General features: G+C 42.1%; 1 protein-coding gene across 32 annotated transcripts in view; it reads right to left on the bottom strand.

Annotated features, from left to right (window-relative positions):
- Positions 1 to 13405, bottom strand: part of PUM1 (pumilio RNA binding family member 1) — a 77287-nt gene that overhangs the window by 43037 nt on the left and 20845 nt on the right. For 22 of the 32 annotated variants that reach the window (XR_012677251.1, XR_012677250.1, XR_012677252.1 and 19 more), the window contains 2 exons: positions 3809 to 3917; positions 997 to 1175 (listed from right to left, as the gene is read on the bottom strand). Coding sequence is in view for 28 of the 32 variants with exons in the window: in XM_075173704.1 (XP_075029805.1) it covers positions 997 to 1175; positions 3809 to 3917 (288 nt within the window). In the remaining 4 variants the exon portion in view is untranslated. Of the gene's footprint in view, positions 1 to 705; positions 817 to 996; positions 1176 to 2360; positions 2481 to 3808; positions 3918 to 12688; positions 12771 to 13405 lie in introns of those variants that run through there. The other 10 variants (XM_075173703.1, XM_075173680.1, XM_075173708.1 and 7 more) reach the window with 4 other exon arrangements.

Here is a 13405-nt window from a genome sequence, read left to right on the forward strand (position 1 = left end):
AAATCATGCTTCCTTAATATTAAAGGGCAGACTTGGAAGTGCCAATTGTAAATACAAATTTGGAGCCCGATTCTCACCCAACACAATGTGATATTCACCAGTGAGACCCTTCGTTTCAGAACTGGCATCCTGACTATCAGTCCTGTAGAGCAGACACCTCTCTAAGCCCCAATTCGGATGACAAATTGGCTCCTTTCACTGATTGTTCATGTCTCAAAAATCTCTTTCTTAGGCTCAGGGTTTAACAAGGTTATCGGGTGCCCACTAATGAGGGACAAAAATAAGAGAATGGATGAAGGAAACCACAAATCAGCTCCCTGAAGAGATGAGCACAGGAGTCTAACAGTAACAAACCTACTCCACTTTTATGTTTTTCGACAATTCCTGATCTAGCATTTGGCCGAGGAGGTAGAGCTGAGATGCAGTCCCTTTGTCCCCACAACAGGGATGGGGCTTGACTATGCCTCTCTCACCACATTCTTAGATTTGAGGCAGCAGCAACTGTGCTCCCTTCCCCACCCCACGAAGCACAGTGACCTATGCCATTTCTCCATAGGAAACGATATGCCCTGGAAAGCATTCCCCAGCTAGAGTGGCTTTTGTAGCTACATTACGTTTCTAGCATCATTACATGGAGCTTTTTGTTCTTAGCCAGCAACAAAGCAGCCACACGCTCATTCAAAAACCACAGGTATATTTGCATACTTTTCCAATGACAAGCTTAGATGGGGTGTTATTGCCGGTGTGCTTATCCGAAGAACCAGGGAATGTCAGCAACCTCCACATCCTTTACACCCATCTCCCATACTGCATCCCCTAAGTCAAGAACAACAGTGAAACTGCTAGCCAACCCGTTTTAAGAAAGATAGCTAAACTAGGAGCAAATAAAAGAAGAAACATCTGCCTTTAGGAATGGATTAACAAACAAACAAACCAAGCAGCAAATGGAGAAAATAACATAATGGGAACTCAAATGTCAGAATCAGGCACACTTACAAATCCTCCTTTCCTTAGGCAGGAATCTCCAGGAGATGAGCTCAACACATACTCCACCATGCTAACTCCAAGTCCTCCACTCTCTGACCGTGGTGAAAGCACTGAGTTGACTTCACTATTCACATGAAAGCCCTGACCAGGTCTTCTCTGAACCATAATTGGTTGGGAAACAGAGTGATCTGGAACAAAAACATGTGTAATTCTTATAAGTAGATCCAACTATTCAAAGGAGGCAAGTCATTAAATACGTACTCTCTAGTGTCTTAATAGTACTAAGAAGTACCAACTTTTTGACTCTGGTGATGTCCGTTAGAAAAAGCAGGATGGCTTTCTCATTTTTTAAATACTAGAACCTGTAAACCTACAAGGAATAGCTACATTTAAAGTCTAAAATAATAACATTTCAGAAATTTAAGTCTCTAAGTAAAAGTTGCAATTAAAGAAACAAAGTTCTAGTTTTTAGTTTTACTAAAACTCTTGCATTAGTACAGTGAAAAAACAATCAGTCTTGGTTTGTCATTTAAAACATCATCCTACCATTACACCACCCTACATTTGTTTTCTTGGTCATGTGAACTGCCATATTCATGTCATGATCAGAGCTTCCCTTAGCTGCTATCTCCTCAAAAAGTTTATGAGAACTTCATTTCTTCTTCCTCATCCCCTGTCCTCCTGCATCCGCTCCATCCCTTTATCCCCTCTGCAGCATGAGGGTTTGAGATCCAACCAGAACAGAGCAAGGATAGATGTCTCCACGTCCTTACGAGCTCTGCAAAAATTGCTGGCTGGGCAGCAGAAGGTGGGCTTACATCCCCAACGAGGGAAGGGAAGAAGTACTCCGCTCCTGCCTGCTCAGGCTGGCGATAGTCAGCGAGTCAATAAAACAGGCAGCAGACAGAGTAAGTTGCCAGGGGGTGGTGCAATGATATCAATACTGTAGTTTCCTTATAAAGCAGGCATAAGCTGTCAAGAGAAGTACTTCTATTCTATCATTGCTCCCAGCTATGCTTTCCTGCCTTCTCCCTCAAGCCAGCAAAAGAATCTATGGGGCCACAAAGTGATGTGGACTAGGGAGACTTTTTCGGGATAAAGTTAACAAAGACAAGATAAAAGCTAGTTTTAACCCAGATCAATTCCCCAGCAGGTTTCATCGCGCTGCTCATAACTACTTGTACCACCAGGAGGGGAAGAAAGGAATGGCCTGCATCAGACAGGACTGCTTCTTTTAGCAGTACTGGCTTCAAATGCTTTAAAACTACAACTTCAAGGCAGAGTAGTGAAGAACCAAAGCCATATGGGAGGACTGCAGTGCATACTGTGGACACAGACAGAAAGGAAAATGGATGGAGCAAAGGGCATCTTACAGAAACCCAGGCTTCATTAGTTCCACTGTTCATGGAACAAATCAGTCTTCTGGCCAAGGACACTTCCACACCCCGCCTCCAAGTTGAGCTCCTTTCTCTGGGGCAGCGACCTTGACCAACTGCTCAGACCACGGCTGTTCTCTTCATTTTAAATGAGCAAAAGGGGAAACTATGACTCCCCTGACTCACAGGCAGCAGTGCAGGCCATGGCTCAGGAATAAAGGCTGTAAGGTGCACAGGATTAATTGAGAATAAACAAAGGAAGAGATGAGACGAAGGGCTTTGACTCATGGAGATTTGTGATCAACCAGCGTAGGAGGTTCCCTCCCCCAGATGTCTACCCTGCCTGTCTGGTGGATGTAACCAGCCCGACAACAGAGGCAGCAAAGGAGAAAGTCTCCTTCTCAGCTGTTGCTGCTCGGAGTCTGGCTCAGCCCTTTAATCCACCCTCAACTTCAGTTTGTAATACAACCAGGCACAAACTGTTGTTGAGGACTGGATGCAGGCACTGCTATGGAGATCCACTGCGGACAGGCAAGTCAGACAGCTGGAGGCAGCAGCTCCCCAAAATCTCTCCAGTACCCAGCCAGCCTGCAAAATTCAGGCAATCAGATTTTGAGAAGCTTTATTCCCTTTTCACAGCCATTTTGAAACTTAAATAATAAAAAATGCCCTTATCACTATCCCAATATCTTCACTCTAATAATGGATATTCTCAGCAGGAAAAAAACCCAGAGAACAGTGAAGTTCCTCTAAATCGCATCTCCCCTGGAGCTGTAGTTCTGCGCAGTTGTTTGGAAACTGCACGAGATACTCAGCAGCGTTTAAGGAGCATATTGATTACATACAGAAAGCACAGAAAATGAAAAGTAAAAGGTTAGCATTTCAAATTCAGCACATGCACGTGATTTTTGCCATTTAACTAAAACCAACCTGAACGCTCTCCCCTTAAATTCAAAATAAGGGACAGACTCTGATCTGGCAGATAAACCTCAACGCTACTAATTCAAAACATCACTTTTTTTTTTTCTTTTTTAAACTGAAAGTTGTTGGGTTTTGGTTGGTTGGTTTAGTATTTTAAAAAATTGTGGGGTTGTTTTTGGGTTTTTTTTACTAATCTCATTCTCCAATATCTTTGTTCAAACTTCGAGTAATCCATCCCAAGGCAGAAAATACATCAGAAAGTTTAAATTGAAATTTTAATGGCAATCTAAAATTTTTAAGCAGATAAACATAAGGGTACACACGTTCACATTAGACAATCTTTTTATAACTATGGATATCTTTTAACTCTATCACAAAGCAATGTGGGGTTTTCTATTAGTTTTGTATTATGTAAAACAAGTGTTTTTAAAAATCTTTTAAAAGGACTGGCCAACAATTTTGAGTAGATGAGTTGCACATTTCTGTATTCAACCCCAACTAAATTAAGTAAATAATTGAGCTACCTGATGTTCCCCAAGCACTGTCTCTCCACTGATCTCCCAGAAATATCCCTTTTGGTCCATCTTTGCTGGAATCATCAGATTCCCAAAACTTTTTACCCGGCAACAGCTGCTGCAATTAAAAAAAAAAAAAAAACAAAAAACAAAAAACAAAGCATGATTAAAATAATTATAAAATGCAAACATAAACCATAAGCGTCTCCCTTCTAAACATGAATCAATCATTAAACACAAACTGATACATGCTTTATAATCAAAATATTTATATACTCCTAGGGTGAAAGCCATACAGCAACTGAGAGAATGATTCAATCTCAGCAATCCTCTTACATTCTTAAACGCTTTATGAACCCCACACACGTAAGCACACACATACAATTTACATTCTCCAGCCTCTCAGCATGAGAGCTACTTGCAAGAAAAATATTAGCAGAAAAAACTGTTCTGATCAGAACATTATCACAACTTCCACCCGAGCTGTGAGGATACCTCTAAAACTACCCAGCATTTCCAGCACAAATTCTTGCCTTCAGATACTGAGGTTCTGATGCTGGCAGGGACAGAATAGCTCAAGAGGTGCCGAGAGCTCTCACTGCTCGCTTATTTAATGACTGCTGAGGACTCTCCACGCTACGAAGGTTATTTGTAAACATTAGTAAGAGCGAACAGTTCTGGGCCACCACACCTGCCACGCAGGTATTGTTCCTACCAGATGAAAAGAAAAAGGTTACGCACTTACTGAGAACGAGACAGAAAGTCATCCTTGGCTTGAATGAAACCAAGGAAGATTGCTCTGAAGTTCACAAGATGGCAGGAAGAACAGTGTGCCCTATTTAGCAGATGTATTTTGAAAACACCAGCTTCACCGAGGAAACACCTGCCGCGTGGCATCTACATATGGCAAGGGGAATTTCAAGCCCTGCTTAAGTGCCTTAGATGTCAAGCATTCAATCTCCAAATTAAATCTTCAGGCTGAATGAGATGTATGCAATTCAGACAGGAAACAACAGTACATTCAGAGCAAATTAACAAAATAAATGAGCCTTGCCTGCTGAAGTTGGAATAAAACTAAAGGAACTGGAAGATTAACAAGTACTTGCATCTGTTTGAAATTACCACAGAACAAACAAGAATCATCAGATTAGTCGATGTCTCCTATATATTAGAAGTGTTGATAACTCTATACTCCATCAGCAGACATGCAAATTTAAGGCTACGGCGTAACAGAGTAAATAGGCTGCTGGATGAAGATGAAGCAAACACAAAAGATTTAAGAGCTCCCAGCTTGCAGTGTCCTCTGGTTCAAGACAGACAATTGGAAAAGTTGTGCTCACCATTTACTTTTTAACTTAAGGAAGATCTGTTTACTCAGAAGCGTATCACGAAGCAGGTCTGTACGTATGAGATTAAACCCGAGGTTCAGATTTGGATAATCGGACAGATTACACAGAAGACAGGTATTATAATGAAAGCAACATCAATTTTACCCCACATCTGAAAAGCAGAATTCCTTCCAAATTCTAAAAAAAAAAAACCAACCCCAAAACAAACAAACAAAACCCCACCACAGATAAGAGAGCAATTACATTCAGCTATTTAACTAACACTCAAAGTTGCTTTTGACCAAAAGTAATCCTGCTTTTGCGCCGAGATCAGTAGAGGGTAAGATCAATCCACAACTTAAACACGGCAGTCGCCTACAAGGGAAAATAAATAAATAAATGCAACCCCTTTGGGAAAAAAGCTTGCAAGGCACAAGATGGAGGGCAGGCACGGCGCCTGAGCAGACCTCAGAGCAGAAGCACTGCTGCTTCAGGGGCTCTCGGTCAAACCTCAGGCTGTACGCAGACGTGCAAGTTTTACAGCAGCAGAAACGCGCTCCCAGCTCCTCGGCTCGCTGCCGCTGCTGACTGTAAGCCCTGAGCAAGAGCTGGCGTGGGGGCATTTTCCAGCTGAACTGAAACATTTATGCATACACCTGCATATTGTCTATACAAGCACACAGGAACGTGAAACAAAGCAATCCTCAGGTACAGAGGTTGAATCAGCATCTCAAACTAACACATAACAGGTCAAATTTTAGGATGACATGTGCCAGTAACAGTCCTCTTGTGCCAGGCACACCAGGAGCTCCAGCACAGCGGTTGCCACTTCTGAACCGGCCGAGATCCTCCTACAAGGCTGAAGACACCGTGCATGTGTGTGTGTGTTGTTTGCTGCCACAGAGCTAAACAAAATGTATTTACGGATTAATGTTGCTCAGTTAAATTGCAGTTTTTCTTTTACTAAAAGTATACACTTGTATAACGTACTTCCCCACCCTAACCTCCTCTTCCAACTTGCAATAGCCTTGCTCCTACTAACTCAAAAGCAAAAATCTTCAGATTAGTTTTCACACTAAGGATGAGATGAGCTCATTCACCTTCTATGCCTGAGCACAATGCAGCGTACTCCAAAGTTCTTCAAAGGTACGTGCACTTCAACCCTACCTGGACGTACGGACTCCAGTTCCTGGGCTGTCCCCAGGGCAGGTGAAATAGCTGTACAAAAAGTGTCAGGGACACGTAGGACTTGTGCCCACCCTGCTTCGCAGTATTCATTACAGATGCAGAGTCTAGAATCACAGAATGGTTTGGGTTGGAAGGGCCCTTCAAAGATCATCTAATCCTCACTCCCTGCAATGAGCATGGACATCTTTTGAGCATCTTTCAGGTTGCTCAAAGCCCCATCTAACCTGACCTTGAACACTTCCAATGATGGGGCATCCACAACTTCTCTGGGCAACCTCTTGCCATGTCTTACCACCCTCATTGTAAAGAATTTCTTCCTTGTGTCCAAGAACTCTCCCTTTAGCGCAAGGAAGGAAAAAACTTCCTTTCCCTACAGTCAAATATTTGTTCAAAACACTGCCTTTGAGTATCAGAACTTTTCAGTAGAGAACCACCAAACTTCTGTTTTCCCCAGTTCTTCAGTATTTGGCACACCATCCGTGCCTACAAACTCCGTATCTTGCACACAGTCTGTCCAAGCAAGACCATTTAATTGCCTATTGTCTCTACAAGGTATCCCATTCTAGTTTCAATCTTTTTCAACAGCAAGTCATTTCCACCCAAACCTCTCAAAAAGGTTAAACTGTGAAGAAACCATTTTAATCCAAGTGCTAATCTACCTCTGTGTTTTTATTGTCTTCTTCCCACTGAGAGAACAAGACTCAACTTGTTCTTTTAACTCTCAAACCACTGAGTAGCAAACACAGCGTTTTCCCCAGCTGCTCCTTCTCTGCAACCAGCAGAAGAAACATCATGAAATATCGGCACGTCACTCACTTTTTAGAAATGTGTCGGTGACTTTAGGATTTATCATTGCATCGTAAACACAGTGTAGGACTGCTTATGATTCTCTCAACTGAACGACAAGAGCAGGGAAACTTGTACTGCAATCCCCTTTTATGTAATCCAAAAATAACACGACAACTGTAAGGACAAGCGACTCCCATCAGCAAAACTCACTTCAAAACACACAGACTAACCTGTTCCTCCATCTGCACCATCGGGTGACGTTAAGGAGGTGAAAGCCAAGTCAGTGCTCTCTAGTATTTATAAACATAAACACACATCAGGTGTGTTACAATTTTTTTTAAGCTTATGTCATTCCCATATTTCTTAAAATGCAGCTTCTTCACTCCTGCTGATGCTACCCCGGCAAAAATAACTACTCTCCTCCTCATTCCATTTCAAGGAATTTTGAAGAAGAAAGCAATACGGACCAATTAAAATTTTAGCTGCAACTAAACGCTTCTTATTTCCTTTGACAATACCTTACAGTGTAGAAGGACACAATCTGTTCTGCAGTCACACCTCAAATAGAGGATGAGAAGGGGCATGGGCTTGCAGAAAGGAGACAGGAAAGAAGTGAGCAGTGCTCTTTCAAAGAAAAAGCAATCCCTAGTTTACAAGAAAATTAGACTCATGTCATAAACTCTTGAGTTTCCAAAACGTTAATAAGTTTTCCTGATATACACAAGAAAGCAATAGTGAATTCTAAACTTATGAAATTTATTTCCGCTTTCAGGTAAAAGGCAAAATGGAGCTTAAGCAAAAAAATCAAGTATAATGCAAACCTAAGAGGAAATCTGCATCTGTAAACCAGCACAGAAAAGGGCAAAAGGGAGCCCAGAAACTGCCTGGTAAGTACAGTCACAGCAATAGGTAATCTCAACATTTTTAAAGCAATCCTAAAATCTGAAGCAAACACACGTAAAGGTTCAGTAGTTACTTCTCGTGAGGAAGTCTGCTAGAGGTAACTAAGCTCAACCTCCCTTCTTCGTTTTAATGCTTTGAGGTACTTGCCTTCTCATGAAATATGAACAGTGGCAACAAAATGAGATTTTTCATTTCTATAATTGTAAAATTTACAACACATTTCCAAACCAGCAGCTCCTGCAGAATTCATCAGAGTAAGGCCATGCTTTGACAATACTTCGTCTTCAGCAGCAGCACCAGGCAAAGGTATTTCTCCCCATGTGTCCCAGGTGCCAGATCAAGTGCCCCCCCCCAAGCCCCTCTGTAGAAAGAGCAACCTTTTGCAGGTCCATGTTGCAAATTGGTCAGAGCCCTTGCAAAGAGCAGTCTCCAAATCCGGCTGCTGAGAGGGCTCGAGGAGGTAAGGGGAGAGTTTGCAACACACCTGCAAGCAGCCCCTGGCCGCTGTAAGAACAAGAATACCTTAAACCAGTATTGCCGACACAGGCGTGCTGCATCTCACAAAACACTTTCAAATCTCAAAATTATACACTAAAGATGTGGAAAGGGACATCCACGCACATGAGGCACCAGGTTCAGACACCCTTCGTATATAGCTGCATAAACCAGGCGTACACTCCTAACTGAAAGATAAGAAAAACGAACACTTCATATGAATGTGTGTTTACGAACCACAGCAACAAGCTGTGTTATGAAGTGGAAAATACAAAGCAAGCTTTTATTTGTATTCTGATTGCTCATTTAAATAAATATTTCAGTTTTCGTGATCATACAAACTCGGTCACTACCACAAAAGGTAGCAAGACCATTTCCTCTGGCTGGAGGGTGACTTGAGACTAATTTAGCCCTTCATTGTTTCACCTCCCCTCTACCCCTTTCTTAAGGGTGAAAACACATCCACTTACCAACAAGATCCTGAAGAACTGCACCCAAACACCTTCTTATGGTTTTGCAGTGAATCACAGACAAGGATTAGAAAAAATTCTAATACTCACTGTCTCGTGTACACACAAGCCCCTACTGCACAAACAACTACAACTCTGTCCCCTATAGTTTAATCTCCTCCCCCCCCCCCCCAACATAAGGTTTCCGACTCGAAGCTCTGTACCATAAGCAAAAAGAAACAGAATATAAATGTTTATTTTACACACAGATTCTGAATGTATTTACAGATACTGGGGAGAGGAAAAACCAAGAGACAATATTAACAGATGGCAACAGGGGGTCCTTGTTCTGTCAAGTACTGCTCCAAACAAAACTAGAGCTTTAGCAAGCAGTAATCATCTGTCCTGAATTACGCAACAGGCTGCCAAGATGACAAATTTTTCCTCAGGTAAAGTTGTCAGTTGTAATGGAAAAAAAAACAACAAACTAAAATATTTTTAAGTGAATATCATCCAGTTCTTCAGGTTGGAAATTAAAAAAGAACATGCAGCAGTTTAGACTAGTTTATTTGTTCCCCAGTTTTTATTAAAATTGACCCTATCTAGTATAAAAATAATCCTTCTAAGCCCTCTTACAGAGGACTTACAGAGTTAGGCCAATATTCGATTTAGCAGAGCAGGGAGGAGGGGAGGGAACAACTTACACATCAACAAAAGCAATTCTACAACCAACAAGTACAGAGCCTGTGCATCTAGATCCCACTGAGATGGGATTATGAATTAGACAAATTAAGTAAACTGATCCCCTTCAGACAAGGCAAATATTAAGATAAGAGAAGCCATCTGTGCAACTGGAGAACTCAGTTTATCTGCAGCAACAGGTAGGAGAAGGCAGAGCGTGTATTTACAAGTCACGTTTGGGCAGCACTGCAAGTTTACAAACACTAAGATGTTATCTACCCTAAAAAAATGCTGCCATCTAAAAAACAAACAAGATAGGGAGGCTGAGCACACAACAAGCAATACGAGCTGGAGTGCCACCGGCAGCTGTGCAGCTGCCACAAGGACGGCTTTTGCTCTCCCGTCCCGAAGAACAGGCAGCTTTCTGCCGGCTCAGGGAGTTAAACTGGCTCGCAGGAGGGTCTGACAGCCCAAAAAAAAGGGGCAGGATCATATGATTTGGAATATAGTGGGGAAGATTAAAAAAAAAATTGAAAAATCTCCATCTTGCCAGGATGGCAAGCTGTTAAGCAGTCTAACCGCACTTCACTGACCCCGCAGCCGCAAGCTGCCGCCTAACCCTCCCCCGGTGCGCCCCTGCGCAGCTCTCGCCCCGTGCTGGTGCTCTCAGACCCCGCTCTGAGCCACCCGGACGCGCCAGCGTAGCTGCTGCGCCACCATCACGCTTCACAGACGCGGCTTCAATCCTCCCATTTCTAATGCTGCTAGCACCAGATAAACTGAAAAGGGGGGAAAAAAAACCCGAACAGAAACATTATCCAAAACTGTCAATACTCCCCAGCCCAGCTGCCAATGAATCATAAATTTATGAGAACACAGTAAAGGCATCATTAGTAGGAAAAGCAGAGTCATGTGGGGTTTTTTTTAGTTTGTTTTTTGTTTGTTTTGGTTTTTTTTCCTTGGTTTTTGTTCGGTTTTTTTTGTTTAAACCAGATACAAGAATGTCTAGGGCCAGTGTCACAACGACTCTGCTTAAAAAAAAAAGGGGTGGTCACTGGAGAGGCAGGGGCTTATCTAGGACCTAACCAATTGCATCAAGGGGACGTAAACATGGACAGGTGAACACCTATCCCTTCAGCCTTTGATGTTTAAGAGCTCTGCTACAACTCACCATGGGGGTTGTAGCAATTCCACTGTTTGGCCAGGGTCAGACCTGCACTAGATTCCAGCACTAAAAACTGCAGGGGCAAGCAGCGGAGAGCAATAGTTAAATGCTCGTCAGATGAAGCGGAAGATACTTCTTACCAGCATTTGTTTTCAAGTGTAGGGTGACATTCACTGTTACGCCCAATATTCATACTTCAAAATTTTTGGTCCAAATCCTTCCATTTTTGAAATTAAGTACCTACCAGTTGCCTAATGTCTTTCTGTTCCCATCCTCCTCCCACCCTCCCGGATTAAGTTACAGCTAGCTACTCACCCAGCTGCTCTTTTATTGTAGACGCAGGCTTATCTCACAGCATAACCTACTACCAAATCAAGAATGCTGCCGCGGTTCAAAATGCATGTAATGCACTGATGACAAAGACAAACACCACCTCGCAGTCTCTCTGCACTGTCCGCTACCCCAAAAAGACACTGCACAATTATTCAATGTTGCAAAGCTACAGATAAAAGGGATTTAAGCGAAGAAAAGCAGATATCTAGCTCCCCTGTCTTGAAGGCCGGAAAAGAAAGAGAACCTGCATAGCTCACGTTAAGCCTCAGATAAGTATCACTGCTGTGTGATCAAAGACCTCGGAAGACAGCACAAGCAGCATGGACACATGTTCTGGTCTATGTGCTAAAGCAGCAAAACTGACTGGCCCCTACGTGCAACTTCTGAAGCGCCATTCTCTTTCTTCACCAACTACTATACACCATTGCTTTTAATTACTTTCCAGTTCAACATCTGCTGAGAAGGGGAGTTTGATAGAAAACTAGCGAAGATTTCATTACACTTACATGGCTTGTAGTAAGGATGACTTCCTTCGCTACAGCTAACCACCTGGACAAAGTGCTAAAAAAAGGGGGAGAACAGATACCCCTTTTAGAAGGCTACTTTCAACCACAACCATGTTCACTATCAACAGCCCAAATCCTTTCCATTTTAGAGCGGAGCAAAAGGGTTTCTGTGGCTCTTCTTTTCAATCTCACACTTGAGAAAGTATTGCACTTCCACTCGCACAGAAATTTAGGGGGGTACAAGGTTGGTTGCAGTGGAAGAGGGTTGGATTTTGAAGATGAAAACAGCCACAAGGCAGATGAAAGTTGTGGGGGTTTTTTAAACTATTCTTAATTTTCCCAGATTAGGATATCTGTTCATCACCAAATATTATCTATCCTGCTGTCAAAATGCAGATAAGAGATTTAATTGTTTGACAGTGCTCTTTAAAAAAAAAAAAGCTCTGATGTTTTCAGAGGCACATAGTCCTTAAATCACTAAAATTATGATGATGTTGCTTACTAAGAAATAAGAAAACAAGAAGATAAAAAGATACACTAAATGCCTAAACACTCTTTTCCTCATCTTTCTCCTCCAAGTTTTCCACTATCAACTCAAAGTATGAGATTATTGACACTTCCTGCAGGTAAGGCTCAGAAGACACAAGATCAAGAAATACAAATCAAATTTGCTCTTTTCCTCATTTATTTCAGACTTAAATTTTTTCTTAGTACACTGACTTTCTCTAGGAGTTTCCTCCACATTCCAGGAGCAGGAGGAAGGGAGGAAACCATCAGTGCCTTGTTAAGGCATCTAAACAACAGATAGGGCATGCTGCACAAAATCAAAGTCCGTAGTTGAAGAACACAGTCTTGAAAGCCAATACGCATATCCTGCGGGAATCTCAGTTTACATAGTTCCTTAAATCGGCCAGCTAGATTTATGTTGAAATATCTTAGAAAATACAGAGAAAATTCAATAGATAAAGAAAAGAAACTGTGGGACTGAGGGGAAAAACCCCAAGAGAAACAAGAAACAGTGTCTTAGCTTAAAGAGAAGGGCGAAATGTCACCTTTCCTGGAAAAACATGCACACTGCAGCATGGGGAAATGCCCAGTGACAAAAGGATGCCATCTCCAAAGCTTTCTGCATCACTGTTACAAGAAGAAGAAGGGGGGGGAAGGTGAGTCATCACTGGAAGGCAAACCTCACATTCTCCAAAAAAACAACCCAAATTCACTTCTCTCAAGAAATGGCTAAATAAACTACGAGTTGGTAAAAATCAGCATACTTAGGAATGCCTTTAGGCATTTAAGCTAACATGACCTAATGCCACGTTAAGTACAAAACAAGTGCTGTACTTACTCTTAACGGGCTTTCAAAGAGCCTGTACGCTCTATATCTGAAAATGAACGTCTTGCTCAAGTGAGGTGTTAAAAAATAATATTCACAGAACATTCACACCCCCATCATTCCACTGGCAGGCTTCATATGGAGGCACATCAGCTGGTTTTCAGCAGCTTTAGACGGATTTTTAATGTCGTATTTTCTCCTTTGTAAATCATTTTCATCTACTTTTAGTCAATAGTCTCAGTATAGGTTAATATAACCTAGAGAAACAGAGATTTTCCTATCAAGTACTGTCAAATTAAAATGCAACTCAGTATTACAATCTTCCAGAGAAGGAAGGAAGGAGGGGAGGGAGAGGAGAGAAGCTAAGCTGCAAGCACCATGAATTCCCTGATGCCCTTCACCTGTGGGAGGGCACCTTCTTAGGAATCCCACCACA

The sequence above is a fragment of the Calonectris borealis genome, chromosome 25 (genome assembly GCF_964195595.1).
Source record: "Calonectris borealis chromosome 25, bCalBor7.hap1.2, whole genome shotgun sequence".
Lineage (NCBI taxonomy): Eukaryota > Metazoa > Chordata > Aves > Procellariiformes > Procellariidae > Calonectris > Calonectris borealis.